Raw genomic sequence first — 22,369 nt, 5'->3', positions numbered from 1 at the left:
GTGAAGAAATGGTCCAATGTTCCACGGCCAGGACGAAAACCACACTGCTCCTCCTGAATGTGAGATTCAACTTCCCGACGAACCCTCCTCTCCAACACCCCTGAATAGACCTCACCAGGGAGGCAGAGGAGTGTGATCCCCCTGTAGTTGTAACACACCCTTCTATCCCCCTTCTTAAAAAGGGGGACCACCACCCCAGTCTGCCAATCCAGAGGCACTGTCCCCGATATCCACACGATGTTGCAGAGGCGTGTCAACCAGGACAGCCCTACAACATCCAGAGCCTTGAGGAACTACGGCAGAATCTCTTCCACCCCCAGGGTCTTGCCAGCGAGGAGTGTTTTAACCACCTCGGTGACCTCAACGCCAAAGATAGGAGAGCCCGCCTCAGATACCCCAGACTCTGCTCCCTCATGGGAAGGCGTGTCGGTGGAATTGAGGAGGTCTTCGAAGTATTCTCCCCACCGATTCACAACACCCCGAGTCGAGGTCAGCAGCGCCCCATCCCCAATATACACAGTGTTGATGGTGCACTGCTTCCCCCTCCTGAGACGCCGGATGGTGGACCAGAATTTCCTTGGAAGCCGTCCGGAAGTCGTTCCCCATGGGCTCACCGAACTCCTCCCACGCGTGGGTTTTTGCCTCAGCGACCACCAAACCCGCATTCCGCTTGGCCAGCCAGTACCCATCAGCTGCCTCAGGAGTCACACAGGTCAAAAAGGCCCGATAGGACTCCTTCTTCTGCTTGACGGCATCCCTCACACCAACGGATTTGTGGATTGTCGCCACGACAGGCACCGACTACGGCCACAGCTCCGGTCAGCCGCCTCGGCAATAGAGGCGTGGAACATGGCCCACTCGGACTCAATATCCCCCTCCTCCCCCAGTTGAAACTCCTTCTGACAGGGGACTCTGCCAGACGTTCCCAGTAGACCCTCACAATAAGTTTGAGCCTGCCACGTCGGACCGGCATCTTCCCCCACCATCGGAGCCAACTCACCACCAGGTGGTGATCAGTTGACAGCTCCGTCCCTCTCTTCACCCGAGTGTCCAAGACATGTGGCCGCAGGTCCGATGACACGACCACAAAGTCAATCATTGAACGGCCACCTAGTGTGTCCTGGTGCCAGGTGCACGTGTGAACACCCTTATGCTTGAACATGGTGTTCGTTATGGACAACCTGTGGTGAGCACAGAAGTCCAATAACAGAACACCACTCGGGTTATGATCGGGTGGGCTGTTCCTCCCAATCACGCCCTTCCAGGTCTCACTGTCATTGCCCACGTGAGCATTGAAGTACCCCTGCAGAACGATGGAGTCCCCAGGGGAAGCGCTTTTCAGCACCCCCTCTAAGGACTCCAAAAAGGTTGGGTACTCTGAACTGCTGTTTGGTGCATAGGCACAAATAACAGTCAGGACCCGCGGAGGGAGGCTACCCTCTCGTCCACCGGGGTGAACCCCAACGTAGAGACACCGAGCCAGGGGGGCAGTACGTGTACCCACACCTGCTCGGCGCCTCTCACCGTGGGCAACTCCAGAGTCCAACCCCTCTCAAGAGGACTGGTACCAGAGCCCAAGCCATCTGTGGAGGCGAGCCTGACTATATCTAGTCTGAACTTCTCAACCCCACACACTAGCTCGGGCTCCTCCCCTGCCAGAGAGGTGACATTCCACGTACCTAAAGCAAGCTTCTGGAGCCGGGGATTGGATCCCCAAGGTCCCCGCCTTCGGCCACTGCCCAGCTCACACTGCACCTGACCCCTATGTCCCCTCCCACAGGTGGTGAGCCCATGGCAATGGAGACCCACGTTTCCCTTTCGGGCTGTGCCTGGCCGGGCCCCATGGGCGCAGACCCAGCCACCAGGCGCTCGCCTTCAAGCCCCACCTCCAGGCCTCGCTCCAGAGGGAGGCCCTGGTGACCCGCGTCCGGGCAAGGGAAACCTAGATCCATATATGTTGTTCGTCATCGGGTTTTTTGGAGCTGTGCTTTGTCTGGTCCCTCACCTAGGACCTGTTTGCCAAAATTCTGACTTAATCTCACATTCTACATTTCAACAATTCATTTAATACTACATTTCATTTCAGTATAAGCTCTTCAGTATTCACATGCCATTTCTGCATACAGTAGATTGCATTTTCTAGTTGTATGATAGTATCCATATCTACCTGCTCCTCTTTTGTAGCTGCTGGTTGTCTCTGGAAGGAGGGCTTCTCTATGCATTTGTTGGACCAGCTGCTGCTGTTGTCTTGGTATTCTTTCTTCTCTCTCTGTGCTGTTTGCCTTTTACCAACTTTGCATCAAATTACCTCAAAACTCAAGCCTTTCACTATATTGTAACTCAGCATGTAACTCGGCATTAGATATTGTTTTGTCAGTGTGTCCTTGGGGTTGAACTGACTATTTGACTAGTCGATGCGTAGGCTTTACCACTCCGCAATGACGGCTAGGGCTTGAGGTCGACTAAATGCAGTAACGTTTTTGCATTAACAGAATGGACGCCTCACTGAAAGTAACAGGGGGTGGGTCCGCGCAGCAAACTAGCAGCGGTGCCTAAAGCGTGTAGAACTATTTTAACCAGAAATGAGACCAGTAGCATAGTCACTAAATCAAAGCAAAACAAAGCCGATTTATCTATATAGTGCATTTCATACACAAGGTAACTCAATGTGCTTTACATGATTAAAACATTTTAAAACAAAGGGGAACAAAACACCTTATAAACATTTTAAACAAAGAAAACATTTTTAAATACAATTAAATCAGCGTACACTACAAGAAATATCATTTAAAAGTAGAAATGCTCAAAAAAGCATGGGCATCTTTTTAACCTGGACTTAAAATGGGGCTGACGTCACTTGTTTTGGCAACCTATTCCATTTGTGTGCAGCATAATAGCTAAATGTTGCTTTACCATGTTTGCTTTGGACTCTGTGCTCCACTATTTGACCTGAGTCTATTGAGCTCAGAGCCCTACTGAGTTTATATTCCAGTAGCATTTCATTCATGTATTCAGGACTTAAGCCGTTTAGTGATTTATCGACCAGTAGCAGAACTTTAAAATCTATTCTAAAGCTGACTGGAAGCCAGTGTAAAGACTTGGGAATTGGAGTAATATGCTCTGACCTCTTTGTTCTGGTCAGAACCCGAGCTGCAGCATTCTGAATGAGCCGCAGAAGACCATTACAATAGTCAAATCTACTTGAGATAAAAGCATGGATGAGCTGCTCCTGGTCTGCCTGGAACATGCAAGCCTTCACTCTGGATATGTTCTTCAGATGGTAGACAGCAGTTTTCGTAATTGATTTGACATGACTGTTGAAAGTCAGGTCGGAAGGTTTCGGACTTGGTCTTTGTTTTTTAAAGAGAGTGACTCCAGGTATTACTAACAGCGATCCTCTTTTCTTCATTGCCAAAAACAATAATCTCAGTTTTGTTGTGTTTTAATTGAAGAAGATTTTGGCTCATCCAGTTATTTATCTGTTTTAGACAGTGACACAACACCTCAATTGAACCGTTGTCATCTGGAGACACTGCTCTAGATAACAGTGTCATCTGCATAGCTAGGATGGTCAAAATAAAAGTTCTGTAGAATTTGACCCAAGGGTAGGATATACAGGCTGAACAAGAGGGGTCCAAGAACTGACCCTTGAGGGACCCCATAGGTTATTGCCATTCGATGAGATTGAACACTTCCAATGGTTACAAAATAACTCCTTTCCTCCAGGTAGGACCAGAACCATTTAAGCACTGTTTCATTTAGTCCTACTCACGTTTCCAACTAGTAAAATATGCAAGTCTATCCTCAAATATAATGGATGTATAAGTGTTGACCATACCCATTTGAAATGACAATCGCTAACGCTTGCTGGCGAGCAGCCTAAATCCTCCCGTCAGCCTTCAATTAGAAAATTCCCCAATTGCCCTCCTGTAACAGAGAAAAGACAGAGAATATAATTTAGCGCCTACCTAATTCAAGGATGTCAAATTCAATCGCAGAGGGGGGTAAAACTCAAAGCACACTTTGGGTTGCAGGTCAAACATAATAAGCATTTATTGAACAGACTAAAATGAAATGTTTTCTTTTTAACACAAATATGAATCAAAACAGACAGGATACAATATCACTCTAAAATAAATGACGTTAAACTTAAAATAACTTAAAATAATTTTGCTGTGCTTAAAAATACGTTAGAATTATACAAATTCCAAAATGTATGCTGCAAAAAAACCCTGAAAAATGTTAAAAGTAAAGATATGGTAAAAGTAGTAGTTAAAATAATAAATTGAAACTTAAAATTCTTTGCTCTTATGCCATTTTGCCAGAGCGTGATACTTGGTATCTGAGATTCTCAGGATGGACTGCAAGTGTTCATCAGTATTAGATGTTTTGTTACTTTTCGTCACAGAGAACAGCTTATCACATAGATACAGTATATGCTAACAAAGATACACAGAGTCCGAGCTGCATGTAGCGAGAGCTACAGAATATCTGTGGGTTGCCTATCATTTGATAAGGCCCGGAACACACACAAAGACAATCGGCCCGTTTTTGTGCTCATTTTGCCCCTTCCCAACCAAGCACGTCAAATGCCGGATAATTTTGAGTCTTATAAAATAATCCTATAAGATTGTCTTTAGGTCTAATGTGTGTTAAGAATGGATTCGTCCCAACTTTAGGGTCTAAAACGAGTCGGGGCCGACAATCTTAATTAATGAAGGTGTTCAATATTTATGACAAAAAGTCTTCCTGTGTGTGGGCGAGAAACGACTTCTCCTGAGTCATGGCGCCGTGAATTTTGACGTTGAACGGATTATAGCCAATCAAGAAGCACCCTGATTCAACAGAATCGACTGTATATAAAAATAAGCATAAAATCTTACCCGATGTCGTTTAGTTTTTGTATAAAAGTGGGTTCCCCAGCCGGCAAGAATTATTTTCCAAAGCAAGTAATTTTTTTTTAGAACAACGCCACTTCGGGAAAATATCGGCACAAAGCCGGATGTGGTTCTTGTTTGGTTTTGTGAGCTCACGTGTGATCACGCGAGATTTCAAGTTTCCTGTTTGAACAGAATCTTTGTGTGTGTGGTGTTCTGTGTTGATATTAACAGCACACACAAAACGACTAAAACTATTAAATGCCAAATTTCTTTATCTTCTTGTGTGGGGTCTGTCACAGATAAAAAATGTTTTAAAAATCTTTATGTGTGTACCAGGCCTAAGGCAGCTGTTGAGCTACAGTGGGTACGGAAAGTATTGAGACCCCCTTAAATTTTTCACTCTTTGTTATATTGCTGAGTGTCACAGCAAAAGGTCTGAATACTTATGGCTGTGTGATATTTCATTTTTCTTTTTTAATAAATCTGCAAACATTTCAACAATTCCGTTTTTTTCTGTCAATATGGGGTGCTGTGTGTATATTAATGAGGAAAAAAATAACTTAAATGATTTTAGCAAATGGCTGCAATATAACAAAGAGTGAAACATTTAAGAGGTCTGAATACTTTCCATAACCACTGTACATTTAGGTATTTGTAGCTTGCGTGTCATCAATTGCGAGCATATGTCTGTGTTGGGGAGCGTGAGGGAGGTAAACAGTTGCGTGAACAGTGAGTTGACAACTGAAAAAAATATCAATGACGTCATCAATCATTCGACATCAACTCAGTTTTCATCAACTGAACGTCAACTACAAAAAATATTAAGTCGTTCAACCCCTAGTATGTCCTTGCAATGATAGGTCTTTGTGTGTTTTTCATCTTATGCTGCGTTCATACTGGACACTCGTGGAAGTTTGATCGCGGGTGTTCGTTCACACCACATGTCCCGGACAAAAGAAGGGGCCGAGACCAGTGGTCTTCACCGGGCCGTGGGCCATTTGGTAACTGGTCACCCCCCCGAAGAAAAAAAACCAAAACAAATTATGAGCGTCTGATCTGGACATTACGTCTATGCCCCCTCTGCCACCCCATAGACGATCCAATTCCATGATCAGTCACCGCCGCTGCTCCTGGCCAGTGGGAACACTGGGAAACACAATTTTTGTTGAGTTAGGTCTGACAGCTGTTTTTGACAAGTCTTTGGGTGCAGAATCCAAAATCGATCTCAGTTTTTATCTATCGCGTCAAGTTTCTGAACTATAGGATCCCCGTTTTCTTATGAAAATCTGAAAAATGTATGTATCTATGGAAATAAAACACTAAGGTGGAATAGTTACAAGCTTTGAAAACTAAAAAAATCAGCATAAAATGAAATAGAACTTACAACGGTATGCCCATGGTTACAAGGTCAAGAGAAAAGCTAGAACAAATCCTCTTAATTCCTACTATGCTAGCTTTCTGTATGTAGATATTGATAGTACTGACCTATTGGGAGCTGCACACACCTCTCACGGCACTGTCTCAATTGTGCCTGCACAAACAAGTTGCCACATAGCTGTAAATGAGTCCAATCGTAATCAACTGGCAAGTCTTACTACAGCTAATCAGTGGAATTTTGCTTATCTGGAGGGGTAGCTGGAGGGTAAACATGACGTGCTAGAAAAAAAAAAACGGACTGCAATTTTGCAATCAGCATGCCAATTTTATTTGTAATCAGCATAAAAATCTAACGCAACAGAATTTTTTTTTTCAAATTGTTCCCCAGTGTTATCATCCAATCCAGAAGGCAGCAGCACCCCCACGCCACCCCCTGTCGCTGGCCGAGACGTCACCGTGACTGCCGAGAATGATCAGTCGCGGTGACTACGGCAGCCGGGAGAGCAAAATATTGCTTGTGCTTTCACCAGGAAGATGTCTGGGTGATGTTTCCAGACAACGTGACAACCATTTCACCAAGAGGTCACTGATACAGGCCTATATACCGTATAATGTTACTGCATATAACATATAGTGTGTGTGTGTATGCGCACGTGTTTGTGTGTGTGCATGCGTTTTAAACAATATGGAGAGGGTAAGTTGATCATGAATGATAGCAGAGAGAGCGAGACATATAGGACTCCATGTGTAATTTATTGATGCAGACACAGAGGCACGAAAGCATAGACAGTTTTAAAGTACGGGCATCCAAGTCTGAATATGGGACACACGTTATATATTTGGGGCCAAAATCTCATTTAGAGCCACCGGGCCGGCCTTGGGCAAATGTATGGAACGCATTTAGCAGCTAACCCAACTACCTTCACTGCAGATGAGGACAAAAATAAACCTGACACTGACCTGAACTTTTGATGTAACCAAAATAGCGTTAATGCAGCGTATAACGTCCAATTCACGTCCAGTGTGAACGTAGCATTTGTTTTTCCTTTATGGTCTTAATACATTATTAAGATTTGGAACATGCACTTCTTTTCGTTTAATTTTTGCTCTTGCATTGAATTCTATATTCACTTCTTCATTCACTCGGAATGAAATGCTAAACCTTTTTAGAGCAGTTTACAGCATACAGTATCATTTTGAAATCACAAAAATAAAGTATTTCCTATAATGGCAGTTATGTGCATAATAATTATTAGTATAGCAATAATACATGATGTACGACAACACGATTGCAAAAACAAAGCAACTAGACATCATTTAATGACATATTAAGTGATACAGAATGGTGTATTGGCAAAATATGTAGTCACCCAACAGGTGAGGTTTTATTTCTCTCAATGATTTCTCACAAAAGTACTTTCTTTTGTATCGGTACTTTTTTCATCTCCTATGTTTTTTAATATAATAATGTTTGTCGTAATGAAAACTATTTCTGTCTTCCCGTATTCATAACATATAGAAAATGTATTTTTCACGGAATATTGAATTTAAATTAACTTTTCACATCTCCAATTTGTATTGGGTGTCTGATCATTTTCTTATTATTGTTATTTACATTTAACATAGTTGCTAGAACTTTGTGCAGTGTTGATTATTATATATATATTTTTTTGCATTCTGTCGATCATCAGTCATGATCATAGTATTTCTGCATGCTGTCAAAAAAGAAAATGTCTTTATATGTATTAATTGTACACCTCTTCTTTTGGCAGGTTAACATGGTAATTGGGATTCTCGTTTTTAACAAACTGGTGTCCAAAGACGGCATTACTGATATGAAACTAAAGGAGAGGGCGGGGTATGCCTTATACCACACTTTTACACTGTCACCTATAACCAGCCTGGTGGTGTAGCTCACTAAAGGAATTATTGGGCCAGATTCATCAACATGTTCATAAAAAATTACATTTGTTCTTAGAATGGTTCTTAAAATAGTCTAAGTCATATTAATGAAGAATTCTTGAACTTAAAGTCACTTTAATGATGATATATAGGATTTAAAATCCTATTCCTATACTATTATACAACTGTAGGATGCGATAAACAATTCCATGTTCAATAATGATCCATTAAATTGTGTGTAAGTATTCTGTGGAGTGTTCTTCAGAAAATACACATTGGTGAATGCCACATTGTTATTGAAAAGCGTAAATGTGTCCTCAAGAATGGTTCATGAATGAGGTCCATTGTCTTTGGATCAAACATTCCAAATTGATTCCAAAATGATTCTTAATTGATGGCAGAGAGAGACGTCAAGAAATATAATTCATATAACTTATGTATCATGACAGATCGCCAAAGTATTAAGCATAAGAAAAGAAGGATGATGTGATGTGAAGAGTTCCATCTGGTTGTAGGTACTGCTATAAAGATGGTGATCCATCCCATTTCTTTAGACGTAGCTAGCTGTTCTTTGTGTGCAGTTCTGTGAAAATAGCATTAATTAATTCCATGTTTGTCTTCTCTTTGGTCGTTTCTAGTAACGGGAAGCAGGGCTTCACAAAAACCTTCAAAGAAAAATCCAGTGTGTCACAATTTAGAATGTGGGCGATACGATATTTCATTTCATTTTAAACTACAAAATCAGTATTATGATTTCAAAAAATTACAAGAGAGAACACCAGACAAACAAATAATATAATAGTAGTTGTAGCTTTAAAATGTCAGGAGGGTAGTTTGAGGGCCCCAAGATTTTTAGACATGTTGTATTGGCTATAAGATCATATTAACACAGATATCATCTCATAAATTACCCAATTAATTGCATCCACATGTGCATACATACATTTTACATGAATATGTCTGAATATATCCTTTAAATGTGCACCCTGCACTGTAACTGAAATAATAATTAAAAAACACATAGCTAGTTGCTTGTGAGCTATCGCCATTTCTTCTCCGCTGAATTTTATGAGTTGAATACCAAGTGTTGGATTCTCGTAGATGGACAAACTGTCACAAATATCATCCTCCTTAGTGAATGTAAAACACTTGATTACATTTGAATACGTTCACTTCAAACCAAACAGCATTTCAGGAAGTGTGCACCCTGCTCTCCTTCATATGGCAGGCTATTCTGTCCACATTATCATTGTTGGTATATTCAAATGCTTTCCTAAAATGTTTTCTTTCTTCAATGATCTCTTTGTTCAACTGCATCTGTTTTGCTGTCTCAAATGTCATTTTTGGGTTTGCACAGAATCCCCTCTCTCTCACTCAGGGCTCCTCAATCAGGAACACACTAGCCTCAGAAGCCCCTTCCCGTGCTATCAGTGATTGGTAATCTATTGGATGCCCGTTCCATCCTCTTCCTAGAGACCTGGTTCTAGCCCTGCCCATAAGCACATCTGCTGAATCCAATTGCAAACACCCATAGTTTTCTTATCTCATTCACTGCCGTGGATTTTTATAGTACTCAACTGAAATCCAAAGTTTACTGCCACCGACAAATATATGCGTCAAATGCATTTTTCAATGTGTAGGCGTTGAAGAGGGTCTTGCCCAGCTCGTCTTTGAAATTCAAGGTTCGACATAACTTTACGGCCAAACTAATACCAGTAGATGGCGACTTTGCATCGCTTTAGATTTTAGCTCATGAGAGCTTTTCAGAATAGGGACTGAAGCTTGGCTTGTCACTTTTATTATGAGGGAGCGAAATGCTAACACGTTTGAAGCCAGATAAGTTTAGGTATCTGACGCTCGTACAGACCATGTATTTGTATGGTATAAACGGAGTATGTCTCACAGTGGGTAATAGAAAGTGTGTGTCGAAATTATGAAAAAAGATGATGCAGTTCAATGTGTGAATGAGGAACGCCATTGAAAAAAAGTCACTGACATAATAATTTGAGCCATGCCAAAAATCAGGCATTTAACAGTTTTGGTCGTATTGTGTGTGGTGTGCTCCAATAATTTCAACACACAACACCACACACATTAAGATTCTGTTCCCCAACAGTCTCAAAACAAGTCCTTCGAGGCAGAAATCTCACATGATCCCACTTGATCTCACAAAAACGAAGACAAACAGACACTTCCGGGTATTTTTCCAATGTTACATGAGTGTTTCCTGTTGACTTCTCAAAAATACTTGCTTTGGAACATACTTCTTGCCGTTCATGCCTTGATCAGACTACAGGATTTTGGCCCAGATATTGGCCCAATCAGCTATCGCAGCCGATTTCCCAGACATATTTTGTCGAATGACATAAATTATTGTAGTGTGACATAATCCACGACCAACGATTTGGCCCTACGAAGTCAAAATGAAAAGTCTAGCAAGGTAGATTTTTTGGGATATCTTCTGTGTAGTGTGACATATGAACGACAACTCTCCGACAGCGCACCTTGACGTCGACCAATAGGATTGCGTATTGTGACCGCCGCATCCCCTCCCATGCTTGCCGTTGTCAACATTTATTCACATGCACAACCCAATATTTACCAAAGCTTTAGAGCATGATTCGACGGAACGCCGCCATGTTTACGTACAACCGTATGTGCTAGCACTACCTTGCTAGGCTACATAACAGTTTGTTGCCTGCGTGCGAGCCGTATCATATTAAAAGTATGTGAACATACCACAAGCAATCCTTGAATGAATGTTCTTGTTATGTTTAACACAATGTCCCAACTTCATTGGAATTGTACAAAAAATAATATCAGGTAAAACATGTTTGCACTCATGGCCACTTCGTTGTTCCTCAGTCAGGGCACTTCTTTGGTTGGCTACATTCCAATTCACATCACAATTCATGGCGTCATTACTCGGGAAATGTCGGCTTCCCCCACATACATGAAGAGGTTTGGTCCTAAATATTTAGCCGTCTCAATATTTAAGATTATTATTGGCCCGACCCAATTTAGACCCAGTTATCGGGACAAATCAACACACCTCAGACCTAAAATCAAATCAACACACCTCAGACCTAAGGATATTCTTATAGGATAATCTTATAAAACATAAGGTACTGGAGATCTGGCGTTTAACGTGCTCGGTCAGGAAGGGGCAAAATCGTGACAATAACAGCCTTGTTTTATGTGTGTACCGGGCCCAAGTCAATCTGGCAACGAGGTGGATTTCAGTACTGGCTTACATATGCAGCTGATGACAATTGTGTTCACCTGGGTCCCTGCTCCAACTTCATTAATTTTCCACACCGCTTATCCTCACTAGGTTTGCGGTCGTGCTGGAGCCTATCCCAGCTAAGTCCGGGCAGGAGGCAAATCACACCCTGAACTGGTTGCCAGCCAATCACAGGGCACATTGAAAGAAACAACCATTCGAACTCACATTCATACCTATGGATAATTTAGAGTCTTCAATTAACCTACCATGCATGGTTTTGGGTTATGGGAGGAAACCGGAGTACATGGGGGAAACTCACGCAGGCATGGGGAGAACATCCAAACTACACACAGGTGAGGCCGGATTTGAACCCGGGTCCTCAGAACTGTGAAGCGGATGTGCTAACCAGTCGAACACCGTCCCGCCCTGCTCCAACTTGTCTCTCTCCAATCCTGCACACAAACACATAGACAGTCCGAATGGGGGGAGGGAGGAGACCTGACACAGACTAACTTTTTTTACTAGGAGCACAGTGGCTCATAACTTGAAATTTTAGGGGCACTAGCAGAGAATTTAGGGGCGCACGCTGTAGACCAATTTGCAAAGTAAATATTCACATTTCCTCCAACTTTCACTGTATTACTGATTAATAATAATAAATCAGAAACTGAAATAGAAAGTTTCGCTTGTCTGCAAAATCTACATTTTGTAGTGTACTCAATAATACATCCACCCATCCATACCGCTTATCCTCACTAGGGTGTGCGGGCAGGCTGGAGCGTATCCCAGCGTACTCTGGGCGAGAGGTGGGGTACACCCTGAACTGGTCGCCGGCCAATCGCAGGGCACATGTAAACAAACAACCATTCACACTACCATTCACACCTACGGGAAATACAAACAACCATTCACACCAAAAGTAGTGCGGAATACCTTAACGAAGCAGGTGAATGAGTGGCAAATCCTAAGAGGACTGGAGAGAAGGTAGCATGAGATACAGAATTATCACATGCACACATGGCTTTGACAAAGTGTTATTGACGCCATGAACCATCCTAGATTTGTTTTTGACAATAATACCATCGGATTTGATTAAGAGGAGTGTGAGGCAAAGTTTTTGTTTTCAAGTGCCTTGATGAGTATACAAAATGTTTTGATTTGTCCTTCTGGTGAGCAGCTGCTATTTAAAGTAACCAGTTTTTGCCTGTCTAATAGCCGAGTACATTTATTCCTGGATGACCTGTCTTGTGTTCATTTTGACGTCTTAGCTATTCGCTACAGTCGGTGTTTCTGATGGATAAGCTTATACATATGAGGACTTAACCATGTACTAAGTGATATTTAACTTATTGTCTCAAGAGGAGCATGTTTTTTTTGAGAATAGCAGTAAAGTAAGGCCAGACATCTTTAGCATCAGGGATAGTAGACTTATTCTGTGCCATTGTAATAATGCTAGATCATATAAAAAAGTCTGTTCATTAAAGTGTCTCGAGTGATGTTTAGAGACAATCAGATGCTGTTGTCTAGGCAGATTTGCGAACCAAGGCTATGCTACAGTGATCACAAAGGCTTTGACAGAACACGCCAGATGAGTACTTGTCAGGTCTGTTGGTGAGTATGAGGTCAATTAGTGTGCCAGAGTCCACCTGTCCTCTCCAGTCGAAGTGTGTGACTTTTTGTCACAAACAAATTTAAGTTGGTTCATTTCTTCAACAAGCACTTTATTAAAGCCGGGTGTGCATCTGATGAATCAGCATCTCCTACTAATTCTTTTGTCATGACAGGATCCACAACTCAATGACTCGCTTCGACACACCGCCCCATTCTCCTTTCATTCTGTACAAATCTCTGACATACTGTCTGAGCTGCTCAACCTATACACTCATACATCTCCGGGACTGGACGGGCTAGTCCTATTCTTTTTTTAAAACTGGAGCACATCATTGTAGGCCCCATCTACCATCTGTTCAACCTGTCACTCCAAAAGGTACTGTTCCCCAAAGATTAGAAATGTGCTCCAGTTATCCCATTCTTTAAGGGCCGTAGTCTCCTATTCTCGCATAAGCCGTTTTTTTTGTTTTACACACCTGGCTTGCACGCTGTCAAGGTCGCAGATTCTGCCGCAGTGACTTCTGCCACACCTCCCATGCGTACCCGTATCATTTGCGCGGCTGAGAGGCATGACGTTGAAGTTCAAGGGATATTATTCCTGGAATGTGGAGTTTTTCTGAGAAACGCGAATGCCATTGAAATCCACCTGGAAAACAACACACATTCCAAATCTCTGTAGCAGATACGGAAGTTAATCATCGCCGCGCATTGTTGATGACATGCCCGCCGCTTCATTCATCAGCAATACTGTGCTCCTGACTGAACGAATTGGCGTCAGTGATATGCTGTCACCGGTATATTGCACATTTTTAACCTTAGTGTGTAAAAAATAAAAATGTTAGTGTGTCACTAAACGAGTGGGAGGAGCTAATGTGCTCAATCGGTTGAGCGCATCAGCAGGAGTGTGTCCCACGGGTTTGCCTCAACGCAAGGGGAGGACATCTAAAATAAATTACCGTATATTCAATAAAACATACATTATGTGGTGACCGTATCCTCCCTTTAACTGGTGTAAAATTGTGAACATACCAAGACATGCCAATTGACAATCCTTTGGCATATTGTGCTGCCATCCCCGTATTTGTGTGGCCATCCTGTTGTCATATGCAAATTTAACAATGTAATAACCTTTAAGTGAATGTCGATGGTAAAAAAAAAAAAAAAAAAAAAAAGAAGACAACTTTGTGACAGTGGCAGTTTGAATACTTTTGATAGCTTTTCGGGAGTCTATTTCACGTAGTATGGCGTAACTACCTCCAAACTTCAAGTGCCACATGATGTTTAATCTTCATGTGGCACTGTACTTACTATAGCCTCCAGAGTGCAGAGAAATAAAGGTGCTGAAATCGACGGCAGTGAACGCCCACGATCCAGGGTTTCTCCACCCAGAGTGTGTAGCTGCCACAAGGTATGCTGCGTATATGACCTACTTAAGTGGAGGGAAGAATCTGTGCAGCCAGAGAAGTGAGGCATTGCGCACCTTTTCTGACTTAAGCACACAGGAGAATATGCGCTTAAAGACCTCGTGACATTTATTGTGCATGTGTGACGGCGTTGAATGTTTCTGTAGACACAAACACATGACTTTGTTAGCTTGGTTTGGGACCATTCTGTCATTAATATACACAGCTCTTGTGACTTTGCATGTTCCCTCACTTGCACTCAGTTTCTATGGGTGTTTAGGGGCAATTTAGAGTCTTCAATCAACCTAACACGCATGTTTTTGGGATGTGGGAGGAAACCGGAGTGCCCGGGGAAAACCCACGCAGGCACGGGGAGAACATGCAAACTCCACACAGACCGTGCGGGGATTTGAATTTCGGTCCTCAGAACTGTGAGGCAGATGTGCTAACCAGTCACCCACCGTGCCGGCACAAATTAATTTGACCTCACAAAATTAGACAACCACTCAAAATATTGAACTCAAGAATGGTTTAATTTTATGCTGACTGTAGGTTTCATCCCATTATTTTGGACTCAATTAAATACATTGACTGTAGTGCGAGTCATTTGATTCAAATCTTTTGACCAATAAGTTTATTTCCCAGATAAGGTCTTGACTACCTTCATTCTATCCAGCCACTCACCCACCTTTAACCTTTTGACTTTCCTTTCCACGTCGATTTTAGATTTTTTTATACGTTAGTTTTGATTGCTTTTTAATATCACTGCCTACGGTATACATAGAGCTGGTGTATTGCCCTTTCACTTGAAATTGAATTTCTTCCACATGTGGTTTTTAATCTGGACATCCACAGGCTATAAATTTCTATTCCCTCCATTTGGTAGTTGAAATTGTTGTTCATCAGGGGACTTATGTAACTAAACATGATGGTTAGTGGTAACCATCCAACATTTTCAGCATTCTATTTGGTCTGGTGATAACAGTTCATTTACATAGACTGACGATTTGAGCCATGGTAAAGTAAAAATAACAATAATAATAATCATTTTTACTTTCTAACAGGGCTTGTGAAGAGTATGTTTGCATCACTGCTGTGCTGTGCTCTGTTGTGCTATACTGTACTGTACTGAAAAATCAAACCTTAAGATGCCTTTAACAAGAAAGAATTAACAGCACCATGGTTGCTAAAATAATTGCAAACAATCAGAATTGCAGAGTGCACTGAAATACCCATAACGTGCTGCAACAAAACTAGTACGATACTCTAAGGATCCACCAATTGCACCTTTTCACTGATTTTCCATATGGTACAGTACCAGTACTTGTAATAGACACTTTTGTTGGTTAGTTAAAAGTGAGTTACCAAGTTTTACAGTTTCTAGTTGTTCTTAAATTGTATTATGGTCATTATTATCGATCTATCTATCCATCCAATTTCGCTTTTCTGGGGATCGGGTCAAGGGGGTAGCGGCCTAAGCATGTAAACCCAGACTTACCTATTTCCAGTTTCTTTGTCCAGCTCTTCGTGGGGTATCACAAAGCGTTCCCATGCCAGCCGTATTCTAAATGAATGCACAGGCCACCTTATTGGGCTCCTCTCGATGCGTAGGAAAAGCAGCTCTACTCTGAGCTTCTACCCTATCTGGAAGGGAGTGCACCCTACAGGGGGAACCCATTTGGCCGCTTGTATTCATGATCTTTTTTCAGTCACAACCCACAGCTCATGGACATTGGTGAGAATGGGAACCTAGATCAACTTGTAAATTAAGAACTCTGCTTTTCGGTTCAGCTTTTCTTTTCTGTTTTTTTTTTCTTTTCTGTCATTCTGTTTTCTCAGACCATTTCAGAGTCCCCGTCACTGCTGACACTACATCAGTTGGTCTGTCAATCTAGTATTCCTTTCTTTCCTTAGTTGTAAAAACAAAAAACAAAAAAAACAATACGCTTGAACTCCTGTACTTGAGGTTGGATTTCATTCCCAACCAGGAAAAGGGCATCTACCCTTTTAAGCCCAAGGACCACTGTTTCAGATTTGAGGTGCTCATTCTCCTCCGAACCTCTACAAACATGGCTGTGAACCCATCCAGCGAGGGTTGAAGCCAGCAGAACCACATCATCTGCAAAAATCATATACTTAATACTTGGCAGAGTCCAAAGCTCACTGGAAGGAAATCCGCAATGTGGATCAAAGTCTGACAAAAAAAAGTAGTCTTTTAGGGACTGAACCAAACTGATCAGTGGTACAACACCCCAAACTCCCAGAGCACACCCCACAGGTATCCCCGAGGGTCACGGTCGAATGGCTTCTCCAAGTTTACAAAGCACATATAGACGTGATGTCTGATAACCTCAAAGACCCTGCTCAGGGTGTAGATTTGGTCCACTGTTCCACAGCCAGCACGAAAAGCACACAGCTCCTTGTGAATCTCAAGTTCAACTTCCCCACTAGACCTTGAAGGGAAGCTAATGAATGTGACCCATTTGTAGTTTTTCATGATTTCATGAAAAAGAGGATGATCACACTGGTCCGCAAATACAGACTCACTATCCTCGATGTCTACACGGTGTTGCCAAGGCATGTCAACCAACACAGCCCCACAACATCCAAAGCCTTTAGGAACTCCGAGTGGTTTTCGTCCACTCTTGGGCCCTACTCCCAAAGAGCTTTTTAACCCCCTTGGTGACAACGACCCTGGAGATAGGACAGCCTACCTCAGAGTCCTTAGACTTGGCTTCCTCACTTCGAAGGCATGTTGGTGAAACTGAGGAGGTCTTTGAAGTATTCTCCTGATCGACCTACAATGTCCCGAGCTGAGGTCTGCACGACCAATGCCCAGTATACACAGTGTTTATTGTGCGCCGCAGCGTCGGGCAGTGCATGTTGGACCTGGGCCTTCAGTGGGACTTAAATTACCTAATCCACCACGATCACGTCACAATTTTACAAACTAACATACAAAACACAATATAACAATGCGTAGCATTACAGAGAGAGGTATTCCGCATATTTGGGATGAATACCAAAATTACTAAATCAAGAAGCATAGTTAACCCTTTATACTTTTCCAAGCAGCTCCAAACGTCTACAATACAATGTCATTTGGTTGAGCAGTTCATGCTCAATATTTATCTAATAATGAGAAAAAAATATAATAACTTTGAGATGATTATTTATACATCATTAAAAACCATCCTCCTTTCTTTGCGCCTCAGAGCTAGCTAGTTTGCCTTAATACTGCTACTCTAGAAGTGCAGAATAAACCCTGAGCCCCTCCCAGATGACTGCGCTTCTCAGCCTATCTGGAAGGGAGTACACCCTGCAGAGAAAATAAGACGGCCAGAAATGAAATTGGCCAATCTATCTTCATGTACTCTTTTTCTGCGACCCTTTTAGAACATCACAAGACTATTTAGCTTAACCAATCAGAAAAGTGCACTCACAAGACTATTTACTGTAGCTCAAACAATCAGAGGATGGAAAAAATGCTGCCATCAGTCTAAGCCTGCAAGGCCAAGAGTGGTGTACCTAAAATCTGATTGGCAAAAAAACAAAACAAAACAAAAAAACAGCCATTCCTAATAGTGCATATTGAGTTGGCAAAATTACTTATATTCACGTTCACAAGGTTTAGTGCCTTTGCCTTTATTATCCATCCATCCATTTTCCTTACCGCTTATCCTCACTCGGGTCACAGGACGTGCTGGAGCCTATCCCAGCTGTCTTTGGGTGAACGGCAGGGTACACCCTGAACTGGTTGCAAGCCAATCGCAGGGCACGCATAGACAAAAAAACCAAAAAAACATTCACACTCACGTTCACACTTATGGGCAATTTAGAGTCTTCAATTAACCTACCATGCATGTTCTTGGGATGTGTGAGGAAACCGGAGTACCCGGAAAAACGCCACACAGGCATGGGGGGAACATGCAAACTCCACACAGGGGAGGCCAGATTTGAATCCGGGTCCTTTCTTCCATGTCTTTCTCCCGCTGTCTCTGTCACTGTATCTTTTGTTTATATCATGTAAATAGCTTTTTGTTAAAAAACCCTTAAAGACAAGATTGATTCCTAACTTATTCTGTCAGAAAAGGATTTGCCAAAACAGTATTTGCCATGGGCCAGCACTTATGGCAATGAAGGGCCTGGGGAGATTACATTGACACGGCAACACATAGAAGCTGAAATCTGATTGGACAAAGAAAAACATACCCATCTAAAATATACCCTAGACTACTGGAAGCTCAGCAGCCAAGAGAATGGCCATAAAATGAGCATAATAGCGTGTTGAAAATTAACGGATACAAAATTTCTAGGCACAGCCGAGGCGTAGAGAGGGTCCGGTTTGGTGGCCTCAGTCTTGCATCTCTGCTTTTTGCAGATGATGTGGTTCTGTTTGCTTCATCTAGCCGTGACCTCCAACTCTCACTGGAGCAGTTCGCAGCTGAGTGAGAAGTGGCTGGGATGAGAATCAGTACCTTCAAATTTGAGACCATAATCCTCAGTCGGAAAAGGGTGGCGTGCCCTCTCCAGGTTGGGGATGAGATCCTGCCCCAAGTGGAGGAGTTCAAGTATCTTGGGGTCTTGTTCACGAGTGAGGGAAGAATGGAACCCGAGATCGACAGTCGGATCGGTGCAGCGTCTGCAGTGACGCGGACTTTGGATCGATCCGTTTTGGTAAAGGAGGAGCTAAGCCGAAAGGCGAAGCTCTCGATTTACCGGTCGATCTACGTTCCTACCCTCACCTATGGTCACGAGCTGTGGGTCGTGACCGAAAGAAAAAGATCCCGGATACAAGCGGCCGAAATGAGTTTCCTCCGCAGGGTGTCCGGGCTCTCCCTTAGAGATAGGGTGAGAAGCTCGGTCATCCGGGAGGATCTCAGAGTAGAGCCGCTGCTCCTCCACATCGAGAGGAGCCAGATGAGGTGGCTGGGGCATCTGACTCAGATGCCTCCCGGACACCTCTGTGGTGAGGTGTTCCGGGGACAGCCCAGGACACGCTGGAGAGACTACATCCTTCGGCTGGCCTGGGAACGCCTCGGGATCCCCCCGGAAAAGATGGATGAAGTTGCTGGGGAGAGGGAAGTCTGGGTGTCCCTGCTAAAGCTACTGCCCCTGCGACCCGACTCGGATAAGCGGTAGAAAATGGATGGATGGATGGATGGAATTTTAATGTCAGTGCTTCTGGTAGTATTTAGTCCAGCAGAGAAGGCCTTACAGTCCCTCACTGGACACCACTGGTGCACTGCTTCCCCTGCCTCAGCTGCCAGATGGTGGAGCAGAAATTCCTCGAATCCAATCTGAAAGTCGTTCTCCATGGCATCATTGAACTTCTCCCATGTCTCAGTTTTTGTCAGCCTATCCCAGCTGACTTCAGGCGAAAGGCTGACTACACCCTGAACTGGTCGCCAGTCAGTCTCAGCGCACACATAGACACGGATACACACCGTCACTGAGTGGGAACTGAACCCACGCTGCCTGTACCAAAGTCAGGCAAATGCACCACGACACCATCAGTGACTATTTGTATCCAAGAAATTCAAGTGTTAATTTTCCCTAAAGGCCCGCATTAAATCCAGTTGATTTTTGTCATCATTCTACACATGCAATCAAGAATGAGAATCACCATGCATATGTAATATTAAACGTTCTGCGCCTTGTGTAATACAAGCAGATGAATGATTAGCTGGTAAAATGTCAAGCACCCAGTACGGAGTCCCAACCCCTTCAGGCTAACATTATTTTTTTCAGGAAAATCAAACATTTGGTGACAGTCTTGTCCCTTTCTACATCTTCTTCTGAGTTGCGCACATAAAGCCAAGAACAACAGTCTGAGCTGCCTCACAGCCCTGAGAGAGAGATTGTGCGAGACCACTGTGACTCATTGTTCGCGTGACTGTTTTGTTTTTGTGTGCTTGTACATGTACATCTGTATGAATCTGTGTATGGGTGCATTTGTATCTGTTTGTGTTGTTGTTACAGCGTGTTAATTTGACTTTGCAGTCAGATGACAGTGCCACTGTACAATATGACGCTCAAATGTGCCAAGTGTGGAGTTATCTCGTCGGCTGACGTATCCACCACAGCTACCAGTAACGCCATGTTAGTCCCGCTAATTATTTTTCCTTAACTCTTCTTACCTCTATCTTCTCCTCAACCTTACACCTCTCCTGTTCTCCCTCACTTGATTGGTTCTGTTTTCATTATCAGACTCTCATTTTTCCCTCAGATGTATGCATCCAATACAGAATATGCACCTGCCGCTCCACCAGTATTGGAACCCTGACACAAATTCTTTAATTTTTGTAGTAGACAGTTTGTAACATCTGGTTTGACATAAAAAAAAAAGACAAATATGAGACAAGAGATCAACACTGAGGTTTTATTAACATGTATTTTGTATCTGGGTCAGATATACAACTTTAGCATTACTTGTACGGTAATGGAACAGCTTTATGGAACAGACTTTTTACTTATGTTTTTTATTCTTCTAGTCTTTCAGCCTTTTTAAGCTGCTGTTTTTTGTGTGTTTTACTTCCTTCAGCGTCCACTTTTGCAGTTAAAAGCATGCTCTATGGGGTTTTCGTCTCAGGATTGACTTGGCCAGTCTTAAACATGTCACTTCTTTCCCCTGATGATCTCCTTTGTTGTTTTGGCAGTGCCTTTTGGGTCCTTTTCTTGCTGCCTGAACTATGATAGTTGCATCTTTATTAATGGTAAGATTTGTTTTCCCCCCTCCATGCTTCTGAGATCATTTTGCTACTGACATTATGGTGTTCATCAGTGAAGGTTTGTGAGCCCATTCCAGAAGAAGCCATGCAAGCCCAAGCCATAATATTACTTCCACTAGAAACATGCTGGAGGTAATAAAGGCTTGCATGGCTAGATGAGCTTGTATATTGAGAATTATGAACATACCCTTGCTTTCTACAAACTTTAGCCTTTCCATCACTTTTCTAAATATTTGTCTTTGTCTCATCAGTCCATAAGACTTGAACCCAGCATTGACATCAGCTCGCTTCTGTAGTTCTCCAAGTCTGACGTTCCTAGTCTTCTTACGAAAGAGTGGTTTGCATCTACTAGTGCTACATCTCATACATCTTGTCATGTTTATGACCCTCACACCTGCCTTTTGGAGGTTGCTGCTGGTGTCTCTACAGTTGTCTTAAGCGGGGTGCACATATGCCGATAATCAGGCCAAATGAGAGCATTGTTTTGACTTTGTTGATCTTCCATCTCTTCTTTCATCACATTTACTGTAGTGGTACTTGTTTTTCACGCATAGACACCTTGATGTTTTTTTTTATCTTGGGGACACTTCCAACTAGTATAAAGGTAGTCTTCACAGGCAAAACTCAAATCTGAAACTAAAGCGTGGACATGTAGCACTATTTATTGTTTGTCAATCAGTGTAGTACAATACACTTTGGCAACATACCACAGCTGCCAGTCACATGTTCCACTACTTCTGCTCACAAAGAAAATGGATGGGTTCCAAAAAAGTGTCCTCTTCTAATCATCTAAATTGTCTATCCAATCCAGATAGAGAATAACTGGAAATAAAACCTGAAAAATTAAGCCTTCGTCTTATAGTTTGATGTCAAACCAAAATGTTTTAGTTTACACAAAAATAAAGGATTTGGCCTTCCTGTTATAATATATTTAAATATATTTCAAAGGGGAGTCAAGTTTGGGGTTTGAAAAGTAATTTTGTGTTTTTTCCTCTGCGGTGACAGACGAGCATATTCATAAACTGTTAGGAACAGAGTTTAAAGTAACAGTTGATTTTGTGTGTGTGTGTGTGTGTGTGTGTGTGCGTGTGTGTGTGTGTGTGTGTGTGTGTGCATGTGCTTTGTAGATGGGTATTTTATTTTCAACTGCATGATCTGATATTAATGTGTTGGAACATCAGTTTTAATCTCCCACTATGCCATACCTATCCCGATTCCTAACACTGATGATCCATGTCT

At 42.6% G+C, this 22,369-nt stretch overlaps 1 protein-coding gene across 5 annotated transcripts in view; it reads left to right on the top strand.

Moving 5' to 3' along the window:
- adgrb1a (adhesion G protein-coupled receptor B1a) overlaps positions 1-22,369 on the top strand; it is a 326,613-nt gene that overhangs the window by 247,552 nt on the left and 56,692 nt on the right. For 4 of the 5 annotated variants that reach the window (XM_061673608.1, XM_061673606.1, XM_061673609.1 and 1 more), the window contains 3 exons: positions 2,185-2,251; positions 8,030-8,115; positions 20,403-20,501. In XM_061673608.1, the coding sequence (XP_061529592.1) occupies positions 2,185-2,251; positions 8,030-8,115; positions 20,403-20,501 (252 nt within the window). The remainder of the gene's footprint in view (positions 1-2,184; positions 2,252-8,029; positions 8,116-20,402; positions 20,502-22,369) is intronic. The other variant, XM_061673607.1, reaches the window with a different exon arrangement.

Source organism: Phycodurus eques, chromosome 4 (genome assembly GCF_024500275.1).
Source record: "Phycodurus eques isolate BA_2022a chromosome 4, UOR_Pequ_1.1, whole genome shotgun sequence".
Classification (NCBI taxonomy): Eukaryota; Metazoa; Chordata; class Actinopteri; order Syngnathiformes; family Syngnathidae; genus Phycodurus; species Phycodurus eques.
This window is presented reverse-complemented; position numbering and strand designations above follow the sequence as displayed.